Raw genomic sequence first — 27,250 nt, forward strand, 5'->3', positions numbered from 1 at the left:
ACTAATCAATCTAAGGTCCTTAATAGAGTCATTCCACTATGCAAGAATGAAAAAAGCACATTAATTTTATCTTTGTCATGCCTTTTTAATCAGGCTTTTATTTGTTAGATTGCATTGCCATATTTCTCAAAACTGTACAAGAAGAAAGAGAGAAGAGGGGAGAAAAGGAAAATCAGTAGCACCTGTTTACAATCGCCATTACACTTAAAAATAGCATGCAAAGAAAACCACACACCACAAATACATTATTATTATGAAAAGAAAATATTTTCTTTGTTTACAGTTAGCTTTCTCCCCTCACTTCCCTTCCCCAAAACATTTTCTGAATATTAATAACAGGAAGTAGGGCATATACTTTTACAGTCTCCCTCAAATCCAAGAATTTTGAAAAAGTCCAATATTTCCAGATGTTCTTGTTCTGTTATATTTCATAAGTTATTGCATTGTAATCCCACACTGATTTACTGGTTTTATTACAGTTCTTCTCCATCACCCAAATCCTACCTCTGCTTCATTTCCAATGTACTCTTGGTTCTTCTAGTCAACTCGCGTGCTCATTTCCTTCTCTACATTTTCTTTTGAAATATTGGAAAAGGTTTCACAAGCAGAGTCTCTCTGAGGTCTCTATTACCAGAAGAACCAGAAGTAGAATCTCCTGTTTCACAGCTCACTTTTTATTGGAGAAATTTTTGTATCTCCTCCTCAGCATGCACTTCATCAAAACATGATTTTGTTCCTCCAGGGAAGAATACATTAGAGACAGCTGGATACATCAGTTTGAATCTCACACCCATGTCTCCCTGAATAGTGGAATGAATTTACTCTTCTTCTGATTGGGGTACAGTGAGTAATCCTTCTCCACAAACACTCTTCTGTCTCCCAATTTTAGTATTTTGTCCTTCTGCCACAGTTTTGTCAGAATAAACTCCTGCTGGTAGGATTGCATCTTTACTATTAAAGGTCTAGGCTGCTTTCTTATAGCTAGATTTGGAGCATACACACGATGTACCCTTTCAACTAACATGACCTGCTGTGGAATACCAGTCCAGTTGCCTGTTTGTGCTTTCATAAAATGAATGTAGTCTGTTTCTTCCAGCGTCTCTGGTACAGTTGAAAATCTCAGGTTTTCCCTAGGTGCTCTGTCCTCTTATTCTATTATTTTTGAAACATCTCTTCCTGGTCAGTCTCATATTCAGACAGCCTTTTCTTAATTTTGAACTCTGATTTTTGCAGTTTTATCATCTCATCTGAATATCTGTTTAAAACTTCTTCCATTTTTTTCCAGTCTTTTGTTGTTTGTGTTGATATACTCCATCAATATTTTGTTTAGTTTAACCAGGTCTGTATGCAGTTGTCTGATATCTTCCTGTAGGTTATTGGAAGTCATGTCTGAAGCTTGTATTGCTTTTTGCTGAACAGCTGCAGAACTTTCCCCAGTCAATGTTTCTTCCTCACTTTTTGTAGCTGATTTCTCCAGGTATTCTGTATTTCTTTATTCTTGGAATCCAGGCAATGCACTTACTTGCCAGTTACTGTAATTTACCTATAAACACAAGTCAACTGGCCTTCTCTAATGGCTTTCACACTGGGGGAGCTAGAAAAGTACAGTTGTGTACACTTACCATAAATGTAGATGTTTGAGTGTATTCACTGTTGCAGTCATTACATTTGGGTAATCCTGCTGGCAGGTTTCCCTCAGTCGGCCTGAATTCCAAAGTCCTGGGTCCTGTGTCGGCTGCTGTCGCCCCTTCCCTGACGTCAGGTCATCAGGGGTATAAAAGAAGCAGCCGACGCCATTTTCTTTAGTTTTTCTTGCCCCAGATGTCAGGTGCCCCTAAAAGGGTTGCCAAAATTTATATATATATATATATATATATATATATGGTTCCCTATTAGAATCCTGAAAGTCAAAATCCTGAAAACTAATGACTGAAAATGCAAAATCTCGAAAATGCAAAATCCTGAAAGTCAAAATCCTGAAAACACAAATAATGCTAATATGTCACTATAAAGACACTAATATATACCAACTGACCCTGACCCTAACCCTAAGGTCCGTCACTATCGCACACTCACCTGACCCGTGCCCTAACCCTAACTCACTTAAACCGCCCCTAACCCCAATATTTGTCACTATTGCATACATGCCATCCACCAGGATATAACATACTAAGAAATGACAGATTAAAACGTAAAGGAGGTGGAGTGGCCTTACTCTTTAAAAACAATCTTCTTATCTCCCCTATACCCCATAACCCAACCCAAGATAACTCAGCTGAAATCTTGATCTCTAAATTTCAAATCAACTCCAACAAAGCTATATATATATTCTGCATCTACCTACCCCCTGGCCATAACATTACTAATATAGAAGATACCCTGTCCTGGATTTCCTCAACCTACCCACAAGAAACTATTATTCTAGGAGACCTCAACACTGACTGGTATAGTATCAACAATGATAATCCCTCTTCTTATATCAACCTACATAACTTTAAACAAACTATTACCACCACTACTAGAATCAACAAACCTAACAACAAAGAGACCATCCTAGACTGGATTCTAGTCAATAAACAAAGACAAAACTATCAAGTAGGAACCCTGCCAGATGATATCAGCGACCATTTGCCCGTATATCATCAGGCATAAAAACGACATAAACAAACCTCCCAAGTTTATTACTGCCAGAACCAAAAAACATTTTAATCCTGACTTATTTCAAATGGAACTAAATGCCTGCAATTGGAACCCCCTAAAAATCCTCCCACTAGACGAAGCTGTCAGCTACTTTAACCACAAATTCTTAACAATACTAGATACCCACGCACCCAAAAGATCTATCAGGATAAAGTTCAAATCTGCTCCTGGCTCTCAAAAGACACAAAACAAAAATACTTATAAGAAACAAATCCTGGGCTAAATGGAGAGCAACTAGAGATGTCTCAGAACACCTGAACTTTAGACAACTACGTAATACTACTAAAAAAGCCATACTCTCTGACAAAAAAGCCTATTACAGTAAACTTCAACAGTCTCACACTAAGAATCCACAAAAATTTTGGACTGCCATTAATAACCTTCTTCAGCCTGGCCATTCTAGTACCCTCCACCCCTAGAGTCAGAAAACAAAACCAATCTAGAAATTGCCAATGCCTTCAATACCTATTTTACAGAGACCATTCAAACCCTGGCCACACAGCTAACCTCTACAAACACTAACCTACCTAATTCCCAACATGACAATCTTCCTATTTTCAAGATAAAACCCATCTCAATCTCCTTTATCCAGAAACTAATTCACAAGCTAAAACCCTGTACACCCTCTGATGACAACCTTCCAGCTGAATACCTTCAACTTGCAGCCAGAGCAATTGCTCATCCTGTAGCTATTCTCATTAACGTACCATTTCTGAAAGCACTATCCCCAATCTTTGGAAAATCTCCCACATCATTCCCTTACATAAAGGAGGCAACTCTAATGAGTACTCCAACTATAGGCCCATAGCACTACTCTCACCTTTAGCTAAGATCATGGAGAAATGTATCCATCATCAGCTAATAGACTACCTAACTAAAAATAACATCCTGGCCAGCTGCCAACATGGCTTTAGACCCTTTCACAGCACCACCACTGCCCTTCTATCTTTCACCAATACTATTAACACCAACCGGAACAATAACTACCTCTCATCTGCACTCTTCATTGACCTGTCAAAAGCCATTGACATGGTCAATCACTCCCTACTTATAAATACCCTACAATCCCTCTCTCTGGATTCTAATTCTATCCTTTGGTTCAAGTCTTACCTCAGCAACCGAAAACAAGCTGTTTTGTGGCAAAATCACTTGTCTTCATATCTCCCTGTTTTACTAGGAGTTCCTCAAGGCTCTATTCTAGGACCCCTTCTCTTCTCTCTGTTCATAAATGATCTTCATGTAGCTATTCCTCAATCCACCTGCATACAGTATGCTGATGATTCTACTATCATCTGTTCTGCAAAATCTCTCCCTGAGCTGAAATCTCTAAGCCAAACTGTCTTCTCCTTAGTAGAAACATGGTTCCAAAACCGGTGCTTACTCTTGAATGCCAAAAACAAATTACTTCTGATTACTCCTAACAACAAGACCCTCCCATACACTTCTCCATCCTAGCTAGTAATGGAACCCTTATATCACCTGAACTGACCTGTAAGTTATTAGGAGTTACAATAGACAATAAACTCACTTTTGACAATCATATTAATAACACCATTAAGTCCGTTAACAGAAAATTAGGCTCCTTGTATAGGATAAGACCCTTCCTCACCCCAAAAGCAAGAACTACCGTTGCCCACTCTCATTTACTCTCTACCCTCCTCTATGCTTCTCCCATTTACACCAATTTAAAGCAAAACAATCTCAACAAACTTACCAAAGCCTACAACAGTATTGCAAGGTTTGTAACTGGTAAGCCCTATAGAACCCATCACTGCATTAACCTACATCAGCTAGACTGGCTTGAACTGCAAAATGCTCTGCTACTCTCTCAACTAACAACTGCTCACAAAATCTTCTACCTACCTAACAACACACCTACACTAAACAATCTTATAACACCCTATAATAATCTTCATTCCCTCGCTCCTCTAATAAACTCCTAGCTTATATACCCAAATCTAACAACTTGGCTGGTGACTCCTTGTTCTCCACCACCACAGGTAAGCAATGGAACATGCTGCCACCCAACCTAACCTCTATTTCCTCCTTTCCCCTCTTCAAACTTAATCTTAAAAATCACCTAAAACTTCAATGGTTATGCCCTTGCTGTAACCCTGACTAATACTCTACTATTAGCCTGTAACCTCACTTTTCTCTCTTCCTTTACATTACTACTCTGCCAACAAATGTTATGTAAATGTTATCTTTCACATTTTTATCCCGATGGTTTACTGTACAATGTTACGTTAATTCCTTCCTAATGTATGTGGCATTGCCTCTTATTGCTTTGTTTTTTCTATATTATTATTAAGTATGTGGAGCTTTTCTCCCCGGGCCTCTACTGAAAATGGAAATATCTCCAGCTAGACTAGCCCGGTCAACAAATGTAAAATAAAAATAAATAAAAATAATGCCTAACCTGCGCCCTAACCCTAACTCACTTATACCGCCCCTAACCCTAACATAAAACCAACCGCACACTTACCTGGACCCAACGCATGACCTAACACCACAGGGCTAACAATAGCAAAGCCACAATGACGTCAGTATGTCCATTTTGTGTTTTCAGGATTTTGCATTTTCGAGATTTTGCATTTTCAGTCATTAGTTTTCAGGATTTTGACTTTCAGGCTTATAGTGTTTCAGGATTCTAATAGGGAACCATATATATATATATATATATATATATATATATATATATATATATATATATAAAATTACATGCACCAATATAAACTTTACCTTCATCTACAAGCAAATACACCACATAGGTTGTATGAATCAGAGAAGGAAAGATAGGTTCCAACAGAAGAAAAGGGGGATGGCGGGAGGGTAACCTGGACTGCAACAGTGAATACACTCGAACATCTACATTTATGGTAAGTGAACACAACTGTACTATGTTCTAAGTGTTTCACTGTTGCATTCATTACATTTGGGTAAAGTCCCAAAGCTATGGTTGGGAGGCTGGAACTAAACAGCGTTAGGAGTGGCTATGAGGCCCTGCAGAACTGCAGTGGCAAAGCCTGCCCTGGATTTAGAGTAGAGTGGCAGATGATAGTGCAAGTAGCAGCCTCTAAAATGTCCTTGGTAGGTACTCCCCTGAGAAAGGCTGCTGAAGTGGCTGTAGCTCTGGTTGAATGTGGCCTAATGCCCTTAGGCACTGGCTTGCCATGGTGTACATAGCAGAAACGAATGCAGTGGCCTATCCACTTTGAAATAGTCTGCTTTGAGATAGCCTTTCCTTGTGATCCTGCAGCATATGCCACTAGTAATTGCTCTGTCTTTCTGAAAACTTTGGTTCTGTCCAAGTAGAATCTAAGCTGTATGTGTACGTCCAAAGAATGCAGAATTCTCTCCCCTTGTTCTGTGGATTTGGATAAAAAGTTGGCAGGTGAATAGTTTGGTTAAGAGACACACTGGACACCACCTTAGGCATAAATGTTGGGTTTGTCCTCAGAGAGACCCTGTCTGGATAAAAAATGATAAAAGGTTCTACAGCCATGAGTGCCTGTAGGCTCTGAAACTCGTCTTGCAGAAGTTATTGCTAGGAGCAGAGCTGTTTTCCAAGATAAAAACTTTATATCAGCAGTAACAGATGGCTCAAAAGGAGGCAAGGTGAGTTTTTGCAAGACATAGTTGAGGTCCCATGCAGGCATTGCTGATCTCCTTGGAGGCCTTAAATTTTTGGCCCCTCTGAGGTAATGCTTTAATAAGGGATGAGAAAAGATTGGTGGCTTTGCATTGTAATGAGCTGAGCCGAAATGGCAGAGGCATGAATTTTAATAGATGAAAAAGATAGGCCTTTGTCCAGCATCTCAGTTAAGTATTGCAAAGTTTGAGGAATATTTGGCACAGCTGTATCAGTTCCTTATGCCTGGTTCCAAGCACAGAATCTCTTCCATTTTCCAGCATAAGATTTTCTAGTACTAGGCCTTCTGGCTTCCAAAATGACATCCATCACAGCTTTACTGAGAGGTGTGTTTTGTATGACTACATTATCCACCATGCTGCCAGGTTTAAAGTCCTGAGTTGGCTGTGCAGGATCTGATTGTTTTGCTGGGACAGTAGATGAGGTATTTGAGGTAAGGTCCAAGCTGGGCATTGAGACAAGTTCCTTAGTGCTGGATACCAGTACTGGCTGGGCCAGTCTGAGACAATCAGTATCATCTTTGGCTTCTCCTGTCTGACCTTTAGGAGTACCTTGGGGAGTAGAGGCAGAGGGGGAAAGGCATATACTGATAGGTCTTTCCAGCTGAAAGACAAGGCGTCCACTTTCCATGCTAGTCTGTGATAAATCCTTGTGCAGAATCTTTTTAGTTGGTTGTTGTGAGGAGAGGCAAATAGATCTATGTCCGGGCATCCCCATTTCCTTGTTATCATACTGAAGACTTGTGGATCCAGCTGCCACTCATTGGGATCCATGAGGTTTCTGCTTAGTTCGTCTGCCAGAGTATTTTTTCTTCCTGGCAGGAATTGTGCCTGCAGATGTACTTGGTAAGTCAATGCTGTGTCCCACAAAGTCATGGCTAGTCTGCTAAGGGGGTAAGAATGTGTGCCCCTCTGCTTGTTTATATACCACATGACCGTGGTGTTGTCTGTCTTTATCAGTAGTTGTCTTGGATGAAGTAGGTCCTTGAAGGTTGTCAGGGCATTTTGAACAGCTAGCATCTCTTTTTGATTGATATGTAGATGCATTTGGTTTGAGGTTCATGTGCCCAGAATGCATCTTCCTGCCATGTCAGCCCCCCAGGCATAATCTGAAGCATCCATTGTTAGTGTTTGCCTGGCTGGGGGGTAATGTGAATGGCTGTCCCTTGTTTTGGTAACAAGCCTTTGCCCACCACTGAAACTCCTGGTGCAGGCAGGGAATGAGAGTAATCATAGTTTCCAGGCTGTGGCAATGTTGAGTCCAAACACTTTTTAGGTACCACTGAAGTTTCCTCATATGACTCTTATTTGAAAGATAGAAAACAAGCAGTCCTCTGGGACAGCCATATATCCTCTCAGCTCCCAGTCACTATCGGTGTCCCTCAAGGATCCATCTTAGGTCCCCTTCTCTTCTCCATATTTATAAATAACATGTCTACTTCACTCCCGACATCCACTTGTATTCAATATGCTGATGATTCAACTCTCATCTGTTCTGCTTTATCTCCAGAAAAACTTCACTCTTCCAGCCAAAAAGTCTTTACGGCAGCAGAAAATGGTTCCAACATATCTGTCTCCGCCTTAATCCCAAAAAAAACAAATTACTACTTTTCACCCCAACCCTTAAATCTGCCCCTATCTCCTTTTCCATTGTGTCTGACAATGGCACTATCATTAAACCTGATTGTTCCACTAAACTACTAGGCGTTACAATAGACAATCAACTAAACTTTGACTGCCACATTGATCTAACCTTCAAGACGGTTAATAAAAAGATAGGTGCCCTCTATAGACTTAAGCCCTTTCTTACTGCAACCACCAGAGTGTCTCTTGCCCAAACTCATCTCATCTCTACACTATTGTATGCCTCTCCATCTTTTATCAACATTTCAAAAGCTAATCTTCAGAAACTTGCCACAGCCTACCATAGTATTGCCAGGTTTGCCACAGGTTCCCCATTTCGTACTCACCATTGTGTTAATCTCAAAAACCTTAACTGGCTTGAACTTCAAAATCTAATTCTCCTACATCAATTAGTCATCATATATAAAATTCTCCATTGCCCCTCTAATACACCCATACTTAATAACCTCATTGTCCCATACAAGAATCTTACTTCCCTTCGCTCAGCCAGCAAACTTCTAGTAGCCACTCTCAAATCTCATAATAAAGCAGGTGACTCCTTATTTACTAATGCTATTGGCTCATACTGGAATAAACTTCCCATAAAACTGACCACTTTAGGCTCATCTCACCTTTTCAGAAAACAACTAAGAAACTATTTTAAATCCCACTGGCTATGCCCCTGCTCTAATCCTGACTGAGCTCAGCAAACAATCCCTCTCTACAGTCCTCTCCATTCACTTCTACTTGCCTCTATCACTACTTCTATCCCTCCAGTGTAGTGCACCTAGCGTCCCACCTGCTTATTAATTTTCCTATACTATCTTTTCTCCTTATACTTGATATATTACTGCAACCTGTCATCTCTCCTTTTATTTAACCTAGATGCTGATCCCTACTGTGCAAATCTCTATCTTAAAACTAGTGCCCTGGCACAAAATGTTTATCCTAATTTGTTAATAGTGTAAATATTTATAAACTCTTTACGTGTTACTATTTTCTCTCTTTTTCATTTTATAGCAGTCCTACTCTTGCAAATATTATGGGATGATGATTCCTCGCTATTGTTTAGTTCTTGTTAAAGTGCTTCTGCATTGTTACTATACTACATGAGAATATTTCTTTATTTGCTTATATGTTTGTATATTTTTGGTTATTGTAAGTCACTAGTATATAGTGGAGCTTTTCTCCTCGGGCCTCTGCTGAAAATGGACATGTATCCAGCCAGACTAGCCCGGTCAACAAATGTAAAATAAAAAATAAAAAAAATAAAATATGCAGTCTTGCATATGAAATTAGTAGGATGCAGGATGCCATGAAGCCCAAAGCCTGCAGATTTACAGATAACTGGGCCTTTGTTGCCAACATTTTGAAATAGGTAGTCAGTTGCCTTTGTTGGTCTGGCGTGAGATAAGCCATCTGGGCAGTTGTATTTAAGCTTGCACCCAGGAATATTATCTCTTGAGAGGGTACTAGTTTTGATTTATTTTTGTTGACTGTGTACCCTAGGCATGTTAGAAGTCTTTTCACAAACACCAGATGCTGTAGAAGAATGTCCTTGTTCTCTGCTTGAATTAGGCAGTCGTCCAAGTAAGGATATATTTGTATTCCTCTTTGTCTGCAGAATGCAATTACTGGTGCCAGGCACTTTGTAAAGATCCTGGGCACAGTAGATAAGCCAAAAGGCAGTGCAGAGAATTGGTAATGCATAGAGCCAGCCTTGAATCTGTGGTATCTTCTGCATATTTGTCTAATTGGGACATGCAGGTATGCCTCTTTTAGGTCTACAGTCACAAGCCAAGCGTTCTGGCCCAGCATGGGCAGAAGCTGCTGCAAAGTCAACATTTTGAATTTTGGTATATCCAGGAATGTGTTCAGAATAGATAGGTCCAGTATTGGCCTCCAGGCCTTGTCCTTTCTGGGTACCAAGAACAGTCTTGAGTAAAATCCTTGCCCCTGCTCTCGCTCTGGTCATTGTTGAATGGCCCCCATGTCCATGAGGGATGAGACTTGTATTTGTGCCTCTGCCCATTGATTTTTTGGCAGATCTGGCCAGCCGTTTGCCTTTGGCAGAGTTTGGAAATGGAACTTGTAGCCTTGTGACACGATATTTAGAACCCACTTGTCCTGGGTTATAATGTGCCAATTTTGAGAAAAAGGTGCTACTTTTCCCCCTAAGGGTGCTGCCAGGAGATAAGTGCTTGGTGCAGGCAGGGGGAAGTCATTGGGACTGTTTCCTGTATGGTTGTGATTTGTCTTCTCCAACTTTGGAGGTAGAAGCACCCCATTGCTTTGACCTGTATGAACCTTGCGCCTGGGATCTGCCTCCAGGGCATCTGGATCTGCCCCTTTGAGGTCTGTCTGACACAGGAAAGGACCAATTCTTTGTTGGACAGTGTCTACTAAACCTAGGTGGCTGTACTTGTAAAAAATCTTTGACCGTTTGCATAGATTTAGCTTTGTTCTCCATTTTCTTTAACACCTCTTCTGCCTTAACACCAAAGTATCATGCTGTAAAGGTGCATCTAATAATTTTACTTTGACATGATCAGGCAGATTTTGTTCCTTTAACCAAGCATGCCTCCTAATTACAGAGCCCGTAACTGCGGCCCTGCAGGAGGCCTCTAGAGAATCAAACCCACATTGCAAAGTACGCTTTCCAACTTGTTCAGCTGCATGCAATAAATCTTGCATTTCTTTGTTTTCCGCACATTCAGAGTTTAACAACATTTTCTGTTTAAGCATTGCCATGACATGTTGCTGATATTTGAGCATATGAAACTGACAGTTTAAGGCCCTTATAGCCAAGGTAGCAGATGGGTAAACCTTTTTTCCCCATCTATCCAGTGCCCTAGAATCTCTGTCAGACGGGGTAGGGTTTTTTGCAGCGGAAGCCTTAACTCCTTTGGGACCCTGGGAAATAGTTTCTGGGTCTGCAGCAGGGTTTTTAAAAAGGAATTTATGAGAGTCAGGAATCCTGTAATATCTGTCAGGCTTAACAGGAGCTGGAGGTAAGGAGTCAGGGGTAAGACTAGACTCCGAAAACACATCATCTACAATGTCTAACACAGTGGGGATGGCTAGAGGCTTGTGTTGAGGTAGTTAAAGGAAATCCCCGAGCCTCTTTTTACATTCTGAAAAATCTTGGTTCTCCCAGTGGAAATGCTCCCTCATGGTATGTAAGGTTTCCCCAAAGGAATAGTCCTCTGGAGGAGAAGCTGAAGGTATAGATTCTTCAGCATCAGAATCCTCATGGGGGGAAGAGAATATTCCTGATCAGAAGAGGAATCAGAAGAAATGGAAACCTGATCTGAAGATTCATAGTCAGTCTCTTCCCTAGGCCTCTTATCGGGAGGGGGATGGGAACCCCTGATCAAGGTAATCAAGTCTTCGGCCATTTTGAGCATCTGTTTTTTGGGCATAGAGGCCTGAACAAGTGGCTCTTGAGGTTGTTTCTTTGCTTTGGAAGGTGCTTTAGTTTTTGCCTTTGAAGCTGTAGTCGGTTTGATGTCAAGATGTTTAGGTCTGAATACACCCTCAGAAGCCGGTGCCTGCTCAGCGGCTCTGGACCCATCTGAAGGGATAATATCCGAGGCTCCAATACCTTGAGTTTCCAGCAGCATGGCCGACTCCACGTGGGAGTCGGCAGCGGCCTGCGACTCTAAAGTAGCAGGCATCAGGGGCTGCAAAAGCGCCTAACTGAGGACCGGCGAACCGGCGACTGACTTAGGAGAAGCTTCGTCGTCGGTTTTGGGCCACGGTTGTCTATCTCTTTCCTTTTCTTTGCGTTTCTTGTGAACTCCGGTAGTCGGATGGCTATCCGACGACACTTCTGGATAATTAAACTGGCTTCCAAAATAGTTTAAAGCAAAATCATACCGACGCTTAATAGTGTGTTGGTTAAATCTAGCACAAAACCGACAACCAGAAACATTGTGATCAGGGCCTAGGCAAGGAATGCAGTAAGAATGAAAATCCTTATGAGGTATTTGCTTCCCACAAAAAATACAATTATTAACTTTTTCTGACATCGATCTGGAGCAAGAAAAAAGTTTCCCCAACGGTGTACTTAGCTTTATTGAAGACTTCGGATTTGAAACTCGAACACGAAAATCTCAGGGGTCGGCCGACCGACACTTGCGAACTGCTTCAGCTTCGGGCACCGCACGGCAAGAAAGACTAAAGAAAATGGTGTCAGCTGCTTCTTTTATACCCCTGACGACCTGACGTCAGGGAAGGGGCGACAGCAGCCGATGCAGGACCCAGGACTTTGGAATTCAGGCCGACTGAGGCAACCTGCCAGCAGTATTACCCAAATGTAATGACTGCAACAGTGAAACACGAAGAACATCAAGCTGTTACTCAGTGTGCAGCCATCTTGGAAGTCTCCCTACAGATTACACTGTCAGAAATATTGGGTGAGCAAATGGGTGTAACTAAGAAAAGTTTTTTGAGCTGGAATACAAGATCTGAATTGCCTAGACACAGTAAGGCCTTGTTGAGTTTAAGTCTGGCAGCTGCCAAAAAAGCAATTACTAAAAAAAAAAAATGGGAATCAAAGTTTAAACCAACTGTATTTGAAGTTGTGAACATTATAACAGAGATAAAAGAACTGGAAGTAGGATCTTTAGAAAAGGGTAGGAATAAATTGCATAGAAAAAAATGAAATTGTGGGAACCATACATGCAGAATAATGTTTTAGAGGAGAAGTGAGGCTTAAGAAATGGCAAGAATTCCTCAATTTATGCAATGAAGTAATTTATGTAATGTATGTTTGCCACCATCTTAAGTGTTAATTCAATAAATGTGTTAAAATAAGACACGATGTGGAATTAGTTTGTGAGCAGAAAATGTGTGCGTGTGTGTGTGTGTCTGTGTGTTTGTAGAGACTGAGGTTAGGAAATGTGGCCTGAAGTGAATCATTTCCATAGGTTTTGATTGATCAGGTGGATTTAGTGTAAGATATAAAGTCTTTTAAATTGGGTGAGAGTGAGTGCCAAAATTTAGGGGTTAGAAGAGAAAAGCTGTAGCTTCTATAGCGTTTTGTTTTGGGGTGTTGCAGTATAAGTCCTCCATGGGTATGACTTCTGAGTTTGTAGCTGAGGATTGCAGAGGCATGTTTGGCAGCTAAGGCTGTAAAATTATCCAGATGCAAGAGTTTAAATAACAGAGATCCAAGTAGGAGGTCAGCTCTTTGTTTAGCAGGTAGCCAAATGGCTTTCCTGGCTGTGTGGCAGTGGATCATAAACCAATACACTGAAGGTCTAAGGCTAAGGCTATGGCTAGTAAAAGAAGACCATATTCTACCTGGGAAAAATAATATCCTTTCTGTATTGTGGATCCTGCAAAGGGGGAAAGAGAAAGTGGGAGAGCATGAGAGCCCAGAATAGTAGGTGGTTGATTACTGATCTAGTCCTTTTGTGATGTAGCTTAACGTTCAGTGTTTAATCTAGCCAGATCCCTAGATATCTGAAGGATGTGGTGGTTTCAGTTTTAAGACTGATTTGGTCTTTAATGTCTGATATGTTTGGGACTTTGTTGAGGGGTCTCACAAATCATAGCTTTGGCTTTGTTGGAGAGAAGAAGCCACTTGTTAGTACTGTGTAAAAAGTCTTCATGGAATTTGCCCTGTAGGTCAATGTGGAAAGGGCTAAACCTAAATATAGGTTCACTAGTTCATAGGTTGGTAACGGCCATAGGGCCTATACAAGCCTAGCCATAACAATTCCCAGGCTATTTCTTCCCACACTATTTACTTCTCTGGACCTCTGTCTAGCAGGGCAGCTGACGTGATCCCCGGGGTGAATTTCCTTTCTCCCATCCAATCATCAAGGTTCCTTTTGAAGAGGGCCAAAGAGGCACTCTGCTTGATATGTATGGGTAGTCTATTCCAGAGTCTGAGCATTTCATTGGTATATAAGATGAGAAGGAGCTAGGGTAGATCAATTAGGAGTTTATTAATGAAATGTGAGAAGCGTAAAGAGGCAAGGATGGAGACTTGTATATTACTCTTACTTGGTGCCTCTGTAGTTAAGGGAAGTCCTCTAAAAGATGTACTGAAATATAGTCTTTGAATGAAATGAGATTAAAGTGAGGCTTGAGGACTAATATCAAGCTCAATTATGTGATTAAGAAGGATTGAGGTATGTAGCTTTTATTCATTAGCTGGACGAGTGATAATGCAGAAACATAAAAGTCACTGTTATGTCTGCTACACCTTATAGGGAGGGTTACCTGAGGAGTTTTTACATTGTAGTATGTAACACTGTTGAGTCTATTTTGTCTTTGTATTACTTCAGAGATGTTTACTGCCATCTTTCAAGAAGGTTACATTTAATACATCAAAACTAGATTATTTAATTTATTTTTGTAGGGGTTGTAAGACTTAATTTTTTTGACAGCTACTATCCCTTAATGTCATGTGGCTATTGAGACATTCGGATTTTAACCCCCTTTTCCAAATTATAACTCATACCTCCATCTGCAAGCTAAGTATTTCTCTTTACAACATTTCTTAACAGAATGCAAATCTAGATTTCAAAGGTTTACCTTAGCCATAGAATTATCTGGTTCATGCAGCAGCACTTTCTTCAAATCATCCATGGTGAGATTGTAATTTTTCATGTTTTTATGCACAGTTGCACGGCGCAATAATGCTTAAAAATAACAGAAAAGGCAAAAATTGAGAATAATTCCTAATGCAATTTATCCTTTGCTACCTAAAAAAATGTCACATTAATGTACTTTCTTTCTATAAGTGATGCTTATTTACACACCAGTTTATCTCTACCACATCTATTTATACAATATTTCACAGTCAATTCAATAGCAAACTGAAAGCAAACACTGCATAACTGAAATGGTGAAAAAAATCAAATGTAATTTAAAGTTAAAAGTGCATAATATTTTTACGGGTTTACACAAAGAAGGTAGTAAATGAATGACACTTTTGTATTTTTCCACGGTAGCAAATTTTTAATTTAGAAACAAGCAAGGTAATATAAATGCATAACATGGTCTACTGCCCCTGCCTTCCCCCAGTTACTACAACCAAATAACCATATAAACCTTCAAAAAACACAAATGGTGAAAAAAGCCCCCATTATTTAAGGTAAAAATCTGAAGGAATCTGATAATTCCAGATATTCAGAATTATGTGTCTAGTAAAAAAAAAAAAAAAAAAAAAAAAAAACCTCCTTCGCCCCAACTTCTGCATTCTTTCCCCATCCCTTTTTCCTTTGTTTCCCAGTCCCACTAGCTTTGTTCATAGGTTCATACTAGGCTATCTGCCCTAGGGCATTTATAAGCCTAGCCAGAGTGTGTTTGGCTTTCGCCACCCCTTGGAATGAGTATACTGTGCCCATTGTAAGGTTTAGTTTACTGTACCTCTGTCTAGCAGTGACACACAAGTGACCCCCGGGGTAAACCTATGATTTCCCATCCACTCGTCAAGATTTCTCTTGAAGAGAGTCAGTGAGGGGCTCTACCAAACATGGACTGAGATTTTATTCCAGAGTGAAGGGAGCTTCTGGGTTATGAATCTGTCCCTCCAGCATGTCCTATTTATTTCTGTGCTGAGGTTCAAATCTCTCGCTCGCGTAGCTCTGGTGGATTTGGATTTTCTGAGGTGGAGCATGTCCATTAATTCCGGGTTGGACATGGCCTTGTACGTCAGGCATAGATCGCCTCTGAGTAGGCGGTATGCTACTGAGAAGAGCTGGAGTTTCTTTAGCCGGGAAGCATATGGCATATGTTTGGGTCCCTTGATCCTCTTGGTGAGGTACTTTTGGGGTCTTTCCAATTGCTGCAGGTGTCGGGTAAGGTACATCCCAAATGGGACATTGTACTCAATTATGGGCCTGATGAGGGAAGAGTAAAGGGGCACAATGACCTCTCCCGATCTAGATGTGAATCCCTTCATGATAAGGTGGGCAATATAGAAGGTCTTTCTAACCACTTTGGCAATGTGAGTGTCAAACGAGAGGTTACTGTCAACTTGGGTCCCTAGGTCCCTAATTACTTCTTCCGTACTTAATGGATTACCACCTATGGGGTAATTTGTGGGCACTTTGTTTTTCCCAAAGGGTATGACTATACACTTTTTGGCGTTTAGTTTAAGGCCATGGCTCTGGCACCAGTTTTCCATTTCTATGACACCCTTTTGAAGGATACTTGTGTCCGCTGGAGAATCAATTATGGCGCCCAGTTTGCAGTCATCTGCGAACTTGGTCAGCCACAATCCTCCCATGTTAGCCTGTACCTCAGAAAAATAAATACCGAACAAGAGAGGTCCCAGGACCGAGCCCTGTGGGACGCCACGTGTGACTGGTTTAGAGTCTGACATGGCTCCAGCAGTTCTGACCTTGTGGGTTCTGTCCTTGAGTCAGTTTGCAACCCATCTTATAACATAGGGGGTTATATTTAAGCTGGAGAGCTTGTCTATGATGCCCGAGTGGGGTATTGTGTTGAAGGCTTTTGCAAGGTTAAGGTAGGCTGTGTGAACTACCTTACCCTCGTCAATGGCCTTGGTGACGGTTTCAAAGAAGTCGACCATGTTCAAGAGGCAGGATCTGCCCTTAAAGCCGAATTGGGTAGGATCCAGTGTCTGTAGGTCCCCAATGTCTTTGTTTATGAGTTCCATAATGATCCTCTCCATAGCTTTGCAGACCAGACTCGTCAAGCTTATGGGGCGGTAGTTTCCAGGGTCCGTAGAAGCACCTCCTTTGTGGAGTGGGACCACTGTTGCTGTACGCCATTCTTTGGGTACATATCCTGTAGTAAGGCTGAGATTAAACAGCTGCCTTATGTGTGGGTTTAGCTTTTCTTGGAGTTCATGTAGCACGCAACCTGGGACACCGTCTGGTCCCATTGATGCTGTGTTTTTAGCTTTGGAGAGGGCGGCTCTCACCTGGGCATCTGAGATGTCAGGGAGGCAACACTCTGCTGGGATAGATATTTGTCCCTTTGTGGGGGGGGGGGGGGATTTGCACTGAACCTGTCTGCTAGTATGTTGGCAATGTCTGTGGGTTCAGTGTATTTTTTGTCATTTTGGACTAACTCTGAGCATATCTGGGAGTTTCCACTCAGGTTTCTAACATAACTAAAGAAAGCCTTGTGATTATCTTTAGTGTCTTGTGCAATTTTTCTCTCAAAGTTGGCCTTGGATGATTTTATGAGTGATCGTAGTTTTTTGCTAGTACTGATCAGAGATGCCTCCCCTTTTTGGGATTTTGCTCTATCATGTAGTAGCTTCCTCCTTCTGTTGTATAGCTTATTAATGGCTGGGGTCCACCAGACAGGACGCCTGCCTTTGGGGGAATGGGTCTTGGTTTTATTTGGGATTGCATGATCCATGCATTCCTGTAGGTGTCCATAGAATGTGTTTATAAAGGATTCAGCGGAGTGGGCTGTGGTTTCCACTGGCCCGGGGGCCTTGAAGGATTCCACTTTGGTCTTAAGTGTGAAGTCAGCTTTTGAGAAGTTCTTCACTGTGGTCTTCTGTACTGGGGGTGGGGGCTGGATGTGGATTTCCAGGGAGATTAATTTATGGTCCGATCTTACCAAAGAGGGGTATACTTCAGGTATGGAGCATTGTGTCCCCATGTTTGTGATGATCAGGTCTAACATGTTTTCCCCTCTTGTGGGAGAGGTGACTAGTTGTTCCATAGCATTTGAGTTTATGAATTCTAGGAACCTTTGGGCTAGGGTATTGGGGCTTGAGTAATGCTCCCAGTCTATGTTTGGGTAGTTGAAGTCCCCCAATATGATGGTGTTTGGAGAGACCTTCATATTCTCCAGTGTCTTTAGGAAGGCCGAGTGGGGTTGCTGAGTTTGAGAGGGTGGTCTCTGTAGCATGCTACAAACTGGAGGGTGGTTTTGCCCACTGTTAGTTGCACATGGATGGTCTTCGATGCTTCGTGCATTGCCACTAACCTGGAGGTGTGGGTATCCTTGATGAATATGGATACTTCCCCTCCTTTTGTGGTTTGGTCCACATTCTGGGGCCGAAAAGCATGATATGAGGTATAACCTGGTAGTGCTGGGGTGCTCTCTGGAGCCTTGAACCAGGTTTCTGTCACTGCACAGACACCGATGTTCTCCATACTGAGGAGGGCTTCGAGAGCATGCATCTTGAGGTTTAGACTTCTGGCGTTGAGCAGCATTACCCTTAGTTTCTTTTTACTTGTGTTTTTTAGAGAGGTGGGTTTGTCTTTTGAGCCTTGCCTAAAAAAGGCACTATGGGGGTGGCAAGAGCCTTTGCCAATATCCGAAAGCCCAGGGGTGACAGGTGCAAGCCGTCCCTTGTGAAGCAGCGTGGCTTGTCGAGCATGTCATCCCAAGCAGACAGACACTGGGTCCCCTTAGAATGACACCAATACTTAAGCCAATTGTTAAAATTGATCATTTTGTCTTTGTACTGTGGCATCATTCTTGGCAAGAGTAAGATGCTGCTCAAGGTCAGGGTCATACCGGCCTGGGCTACATAATCAGAGAGCTCCTCTATGTCTCTTTTCATGTAGTCCAGGGAGGTACATCTCAAGTTATTCACACCAGCATGGACAATGACCGAGTCATATTTGTACCTGCTTTGGAGTGACCTGAGTGCTTGTGTCATGTGGTGGATTCTAGCGCCCGACAGGCAGCTTACTGTGACCTTTTCCTTGTTCAGCCTGGTGAGCAGGACGTCAGTGTGTCTGACTATAGAGTCACCTATTACAAGTGTGTCAGGTATGTTGTTTAGCCTTAAGGGCTGTGACTGTTTGGCACACTGACTTTGTGAATTATGTGTTGCATGTGTTTTGTTTTGAGGTAGTGGTTGCTTGGATGTCTGCTTTGGAGGTCTCTGTTGCTTTGGTAAATTTTTATTTAGAGCCTCCGAGTATGTTTTTGTGTGTTTATGTGTTTGGTTTGCAGTTGTGGTAGGTCTATGTGAGACTGGATTTGTGGTGTGTGTGTGGTTTCCTTCTCCTCCTGACTGGTTATGCCAGTACTGAGTCGAGAGAGCTCAGCCTCCAGTTTGGCTATATGGTTGCATCTCTCACATATATTTGTATTTGTTGGGAGGAGGAGAGGGTTGTCTGTGTACATGAGGCAGTTGTAACATTGCTTCAAGATTCCCAGATTCACCAGCTGAATTGGAGAGGAAGCCAGCAACTGTCCCTTCGACATGCCAGAATAGTATAAGGAACTGCTATGAAACTGAATCAGAAAGGACCTATAGGGGATAGGGTACTCGACGGGATTTTAGGAGGATGTAGTGCTTTTATAGTTAAAAAGTGCTTACCTTATACAAAATGCCTATAGGAGCAAGTGCGGGGTTTTTAGAATGAGACTAGAATGCTTAGCTTGAGAGTTAGAGCAGTTCTAAGGGAAAAAAATGAAGAGCAGACTTTGTGGAGCCGGGAATAGTTTAAACCTGATTAAGCGGCGCTGCCCGATGCTGCGCTATGTGGAAATTCACACTAAAGTGGGCTTTATAGCAGGGGGTTAGAAAGAGCTAGAAAATGGCCCAAAACGGCCAATAAGCTACAAGTTACTGGGCTGGAACCACTCCTTTAAGGACAGATAGGCTGCTCAGAGCTCCCCACTCCCACTGCTGAACAAAGAAGCTTCCTCCTATCCAAACAAGGATATGGGCAACACAGGAACTATGACACAGCCCAGAGATCAGCAATACCTGAAGACTGGACTATTCTAGTTCAGTAAAGGTGGGAAACAAGGATATTTTTTTGTGTTTTTTTTTTTTTTACAAAGTAGCAGAAAATAGATACAGTAACAACAGTAAATGCTTTAAATCGGCTAGAGCACTTGAGTGTGTAGCCTATCAGTTAAATTTAGCAAAAACAAACTTTAAAGTGCAAAACTGTTCAGGAAAACAAACAATAATGCAGTCTGCCTAACAGTAGTGGAAAACCTGCCTAGCAATGAAAAAGCATCCTCCGTTTGCAGGAAATAAGTATGTGGAAGGAAATATTCAGTACTGATTATCTATGTACTACCCTTGCTGTCACCACTAGTCAGCAGTGCTGCGGCACTGGGCGACCTCCACCTTACATTTAACAAGTAAGAGCTGTGGTATAACTTTCACAATGACGTTGGAAGACATCAAACTTGGAAGCACCAGGTAGTAACTGCCCCTACAATATATTTATCTCTCTTCTATTTCTTATTAAATATATCTATTAATAAATACTTTAAGTAAAATTGAAGTTTCAAAGAGAAGACCAAATTAAGAAATAAAATGAAAACGTGAAGGAAAACTCAAAAGTACCTTATTAAAAAAGTAACAGTATAGCAATGGGGCTATATGGAATGAAAGATCAGTTTTTCAGGAGTTCTGTTGCCTGATGTTGATTCTACACCTTATGCTGCCACAGCTTTCCAGGTGAATATGAGAATGTGAAGAAAAGCCATCTTGAAATTAACTTCCCTGCCTAGTAGTTCTCTCACCAATGGAAACATATGCTGCCTCTCCTTCCTATACTGTTAACATTTGCTTTGAGTTACAAATTGTAAAATATAATCACACCAGATTACTTTTTTACTTTTGTTTACTGGACCACATAGGCTACTTTTTACTTTTGTTTACTGGACTACATAGGCTATCTACACCTGATTCGAACTTCATCAGAAATGGTTGTATACTCTTTGCATTGACTGGATTTTGCTGGAGTGTTCTATGTACTCCTCTTTGTACCATACTTCAGTCTGACTTGGTTAGGACCTGTAACCATGTTCCTGAATGTCTTCCATGAGTCTCTACAGCTCCTTTAGAGAATTCTCTTCAGCGACCCCCCACCCCTACCCCCAAGATATTTTTTTGTCTCTTCCAGCTATACTCAAAGTCAGTGACTGGGAATTTGATTTGAATCACTGTTTCTTGAATGGTTAAATTGTTTGTGCTGAATACCGTGGAGCTGTCATCCATGTCAGAATTGCAAATTTTGACCACTTCAGTCCTACTTTTAATGCCATCAAACTTTCTCTTCATACTGACAACTGTGTTTGTAAATTGATTCTTTTTCATTCATAAGGTTAAGTTACTTAAGCAACAAATCTCTTACTGATTTGTGGTGATCTTGCTAGCCTTTTTTTTATTAAAGAGGATGAGCTGATTTGAGTAGATTGTGAAATATTTCTCTTACATTCAGATAGTTGGGTTTCAGATAATAGTTCACTCTCTTCAATAGAATGGTAAATGCTGTGCAAATGCCTGCCTCCTTGTACTTTGTAATAGACATTTAATGTTCAGAGAGTACAAAGAAGACCAGGAAAACTGTTCTGGTCTCTCGTTTCCTTGCAAGTTGCTACAAGTTTTGTCTTGAGCATGTTATACCTTTACTCATAACACTTCCATACGGAGCTGCAGTCCTTTGTTTGATAAAGATAACCAATAATACATCATTCTGTTGGATGAAACCAAACTCTTGATTGCCATTTTGCTATTTCTTAACTGTCACTCTGTTCAACCATTCTCTACGAACAACATTCTGAAAATGCCTCATTTATTTAAAAAAAACAAAAAAAAGTAAGCATTAGGGACAGCAGTATTCCAGCATTAACCACAGGTTAGACAACTTGCTTAAAGGTGGTAATCCACACCTTCTGGTGTTTGGGATGTAATTAAATATGTTTTTCTATAATATTTAAGATGTGTGATCTGGAGCTAGGGAAACAGCGTCTCAAAATACTATGGCCATCTTGACTTTTTTTATTTTTTTGGCAAATAAACAGAGGCAAGGGTAGTCCTGCAGGCAGTAACTATTAAGTAATCATACCTGCGATGCATGTCAACCTCTCAGCTAAGATAGGAAGGGGCATGACTGCACAAGCTGTGATACAGAAGCAGCTAAGTCAATATTGTGGGTGTGACTACGCACATAAAAGTCCCAAAATGCAAGGTGCTACCAGTAAAGTACTGAAAGTGCTAAAAAAAGGGATGGGTGGTCATCTTATGGTCCCAGTATGCCCACAGTTCCCTCCTTCTACCTAAATTACATCAGATCAAGTTTGCTGACTTTTACTAACTACAGAGAAAAGTAACTAGAGAAGTATAAAAACTCCTAGTATGACAATCTGGGAAATTTCACTTAACGCAGACAGGCAGACAGGGTCTTAGTCGAGGTCTGTCTGAGCACTAGAAGTCTGTAAATGGCAATTTGGAAGGGGGACGGAGGGAAGGGTGATGAACCAGACAAAAATGAGCCAACATGGATCTGTACTTATGGTACGTACATAACCTTTCATATTCAATATTTTCTATTTTTGTCCAATTCAATATTTGTGACAGATTTCCAAGCTATCTAAAAGGACCTGGTTGGTATCAAGGAAGGACATTCCTGAGAATAGTTGAACCGAAAGATGTGTGAGCTCTGGACTGCACATCAAATTTGTAATGAAGTATAAATGTATGAACCGTTGAACAAGTTGCTGCTGTGCAAATGTCATCAATGAGCACTCTTTTCATGAATGTTGTAAAGGAAGCAATTGCTCAAGTGGAATGAGCTTTTGGTTTTGAGTGCAGAGGTAAACCTTGAGTTTTATATACAAATGAAATACAGTTTGAAAACCACTTAGAAACTAACTTTTGACACATGGTTTCCCAATTTCCTTGGAAAAGGAGACAAAGTTGATCTAATTTTCTAAAAATCTTTGGTACGGTGTAAGTAGAATCTAATCGATCTGTGAACTTCTGAGGTATAAAGCATATATTTACCTTTGTTAGAGATATTAGGAAAAAAGACTGGCAAATCAATGGACTGATTCAAATTTGCTTCAGATGTCAAATTTGGGAGGAAAGGTAGGATTTGTTTTCAATGACACCCTGCCTTTGAGAAAAATGAGAAAGGGTGGCTTGCATGAGAGCACCTGTAATTCTGAAATTCATTTAGCAGATGTAATATGAATTAGGAAAACAATTTTCCAAGAAAGGTACTTAAGGTCAGCCGATGCTGCTGACTCAAAGGGTTTCTGAGTCAATGACTGAAGTAAGATTGTGACATCCCATGGGGGGGACTAGGTCCTGAATTGGATGCCGCAGCAAAAAAAGCTCATTTGTGTATGGTTACAGATATTCTAAGAGAAGCAATGGAAGTGTCATTATAGCCTATGTGAAAATCTGAAATGGCAGCCATTTAAACTCTGATTGTAGAAAAATTCGAGCACTGGTGAAAAAATTCTGAAAAATTCCACTGTTGATGGGGAAAGCAGAAAATGGGTCCAGTCCTTTTGATAAGGCCCAAACAGAAAATCTTCTCCACTTACTTTTATAAGTCATCTTGGTTGACAGCTTTTGAGAAGAAATTATGTAAACAACAGAATAAGACAGCCTGGCATCTCTGGATGTCATTAAAATTGGAGAAACCATGTGGTTAAACTTTTGGGCTTATAGATCCAGCAGAGGCATCCTAGATAGGTGACTCAGAAGATCTGGAGTGGTATCCAGCACCCAGTGTGGGTGTAGCAAATGAGGCCAAAGGAAGGGGAACCAAATTTGCCTGGGCCAGAAGGGGGCAATGAGGATCACATTGGTTTTGTACTGTGTGGCCTTCTGTATGATTTGTTTCAGGAGAGGTATTAATGGAAATGCACAGAGGAGATCCAAGGGTCAAGTGTGGATTACAGCATCTCTCGATGAAGGGATGAGAGCAAACTAATTTCTGCACTTGTTGTTCAGGCAAGAGTCAAAGAGTTAGCAGCAAGGTTGACCCCCAGAGAATGAAAACATCTGCTGCCACTGTCTGTTTGAGAGACCACTTGTGAAGTGAGGCAAAAAGATCAACCTGCTCAATTTGTCCACTAGTACTTTCAATATCCCGGGGATATAAACTGCTACCAGGAAATGATGGGAAGACTTCACCCATCACCATATTCTTATGGATTCCAGTCAAACTGGATATGATTGTGATCCCCCTTGTTTGTCAATGTAACATATGACTGACATATTGGTCATCTGGACGGCTATCACACCCTTTGGTAGATGGGTCCTGAAAGCCTGCAATGCTAGAAAAATGACTCTCATTTCCAGGATAATGATGTGAAGTTTGGTATCCATAGGTGACTAAATTCCTTGAATAGACTTCTCTTTGAAATGTCCCACCCACACTAGAAGGGAAGTGTACATGGTTACTGTGGCTGGGCCACTGGTGCACAAACGTGTCGCCCTTCTGCAACTGATGGAGAGGTTATTGGCCAACTTATATGTTTTCTGCATACTTGAGTGAGATGAACTCTGACAGAGGGGATGAAGATTCTGTGACAAGTGGATTCCCATGTGATATCTCACCAGTGGAACTAAAGTGATGGTAGAGATCATCAGACCTAAGAATAAAAAAAAATCAATCTTGCTTGTGAATATGGATACCAAATTACATGAGAAGCTACTAGTCTTAATGACATCACTCCTACTGTGTTGATATGACATACAATAAATGTTATTTGCGGAGTAGGAGGAAGTTGGCTCTTTGCAAGACTGAGACTTATCCCAAACTGGCCTAAAGGTGAAGTATTAATATTTGATGTTGTAGCAGTAGATCCCTGGAAGTAGCACCTAGAAGCCAATTGTTTAGATATGGAAAGACTTGGCTACCACTGCCATAACCTTGGTTAACAGCCAGGGGAACATGAGGGGCTGTGGTGAGCCCAAAAATCAGCGCTCCGAATTGCAATGAATGGTTCCCAGCCAGAAATGCATAAATCTCCTGAACTGCATTTGAATCTTTATATGGTAGTAGGCATTTTGCAGATCTAGAGTACATCCAATTGCCATTCCTCAACTGAGGTAGTATGGACTGTATTTTGACCATCCAGAATTTCATATGTTTGAAAAACTGATTGAAATGGTGGCTGAGGTCCAATAGTGATCTGAGGGCCACTGTCTCCTTTGGAACTAAAAAGAACCTGCAATAGAATCTAGATCCTAACTGGTTGGGAGAACTGTCGGATGACTCTTTTTTTTTTTTTTTTTTTACGAGCAAAATTGAAACTTCTGTTGTTGGATCAGGTGGAATATCAGAAATCTTTAATCTCTTCTTTGGAGGAGACAAAAAGGGAATGGTATAGCCTTGGTGATTATCTTTAACACCCAGGAAACTAAAGTAATGTTTTGCCAGGCTTGTGGGTGCAAGGTTAAAAGTTTCCCGACTACTTCAATAATGCTTCAGGGGTGCTGGTAAGTCTTCTCAGACCACAGAAACCCTTATTCTGTGTTCTGGCTCTGTCTCCAGGGTGATGTCCATTCAAGTTGCTTCCTCCTCCTCTGCCTGGGGGGGGGTAACTCTGTGATTTCCTGAACCACATTTCTTTTACCTTCCCTTTGATTCCGGGAATATTATCTCTGTGGGTGGAGGAATGGATTCCTACTGTAGACAGGGTCTTACTGTTTTGCTCACTCCTGGAAAGCATCTCTAACGCTAGGTCTGAAAAGAGTGGAAACATCCAAGGAGGCGCAAAAAAGGATACCTTGAAGCTTTTGGCAAAATCGCATAGCCACATCTAGGCATGGTGATGCATGGTAATGCCTGTACCAGCTGCTATTGCTGTACCATCTGCTGCACTGGATAGCAGGTGCATGGCTACATTACAGGTAGATTGCAGGGTTGTCATTTGGGTGTACACTGATTTTTCGAAAAGTAAAAGCAAGTTACTGGAAAGAGATTTGGAAATCTCCTTGATCAAGTCCCTTTGAAAACACATCAGCTGTGCAAGACAGTTCAGCACTGTGAGAGAAGAGGTCAGTGAAGTGTAAACCTGTTTTCCTAATCTGTTCAATGCCCTTGATTCTCTCTTAGGTTCATAGGTTCATACTAGGCTATCTGCCCTAGGGCATTTATAAGCCTAGCCAGAGTGTGTTTGGCTTTCGCCACCCATTTTAAATTAATTTTGCTATGCCCTTTTTCGAGGTTAGTATACTGTGCCTCTGTCTAACAGTGACACAGAAGTGATACCTGGGGTAAACCTACGATCTCCCATCCACTCATCAAGATTCCTCTTGAAGAGAGTCAATGAGGGACTCTGCCTAACCTGGACTGGGATTTTATTCCAGAGTGAAGGGAGCCTCTGGGTTATGAATCTGTCCCTCCAGCATGTCCTATTTATTTCAGTGCTGAGGTTCAAGTCTCTTGAGCATGTAGCTCGATGGGATTTGGATTTTCTGAGGTGCAGCATGTCCATTAATTCCGGGTTGGACATGGCTTTATACGTCAGGCACAGATCGCCTCTGAGCAGGCAGTATTGCCACTGAGTAGAGCTGGAGTTTCTTTAACTGGGCAGCATATGGCATCTGTTTGAGCCCTTTGATCCTCTTGGTGAGGTACTTTTGGGGTCTTTCCAGTTGCTGCAGGTGGCTGTTAAGGTACATCCCAAAAGGGGCATTGTACTCAATTATGGGCCTGATGAGAGATGAGTAAAGAGGCACAATGACCTCCCCTGATCTAGATGTGAATCCCTTCATGATTAGGTGGGCTATATAAAATGTTTTTCTAACCACTTTGGCCACGTGGTTGTCAAATGAGAGATTGCTATCAACTTGGGTCCCTAGGTCCCTAATTACTTCTTCTGTACTTAATGGATTACCACCTATGTGGTAATTTGTGGGCACTTTGTTTTTGCCAAAGGGGATGACTATACACTTTTTGGCGTTTAGCTTGAGGTCATGGCTCTGGCAACAGTTGTCTGTTTCTATGAGGCCCTTTTGGAGGATGCTTGTGTCAGCTGGAGAGTCGATTATGGCGCCTAGTTTGCAGTCATCTGCGAACTTGGTCAGCCACAGTCCTTCCGTGTTGGCCTGTACCTCCGAGAAATATATACCGAACAAGAGAGGTCCCAGAACTGAGCCTTGTGGGACACCACTTGTAACTGGTTTGGAGTCTGACATGGCTCCAGCAATTCTAACCATGTGGGTTCTGTCCTTGAGCCAGTTTGCAACCCATCTAGTGACATAGGGGTTTATATTTAAGCTGGTGAGCTTATCTATAATGCCCGAATGGGGTATTGTATCGAAGGCTTTTGCGAGGTCCAGGTAGGCTGTGTGGACAACCTTCCCCTCGTCAATGGCCTTGGTGACTGTTTCAAATAAATCAACCAGGTTTAAGAGGCAGGATTCTGCCCTTAACAAAGCCAAACTAGGTAGGATCCAGTGTCTGTAGGTCCCCAATATCTTTATTTATGAGGTCCATGATGATCCTTTCCATAGCTTTGCAGACCAAGCTAGTCAGGCTTATGGGGCGATAGTTTCCAGGATCCGTTGAGGCACCACCTTTGTGGAGAGGGGCTACTG

At 41.5% G+C, this 27,250-nt stretch overlaps 1 protein-coding gene across 1 annotated transcript in view; it reads right to left on the reverse strand.

Moving 5' to 3' along the window:
* Window positions 1–27,250, reverse strand: part of SPAG1 (sperm associated antigen 1) — a 3,545,022-nt gene that overhangs the window by 1,427,954 nt on the left and 2,089,818 nt on the right. The window contains exon 8 of the mRNA XM_044075164.1: window positions 14,524–14,630. Within this exon, the coding sequence (XP_043931099.1) occupies window positions 14,524–14,630 (107 nt within the window). The remainder of the gene's footprint in view (window positions 1–14,523; window positions 14,631–27,250) is intronic.

Source organism: Protopterus annectens, chromosome 6.part0 (assembly GCF_019279795.1).
Source record: "Protopterus annectens isolate FY-2018-M chromosome 6.part0, PAN1.0, whole genome shotgun sequence".
Lineage (NCBI taxonomy): Eukaryota > Metazoa > Chordata > Ceratodontiformes > Protopteridae > Protopterus > Protopterus annectens.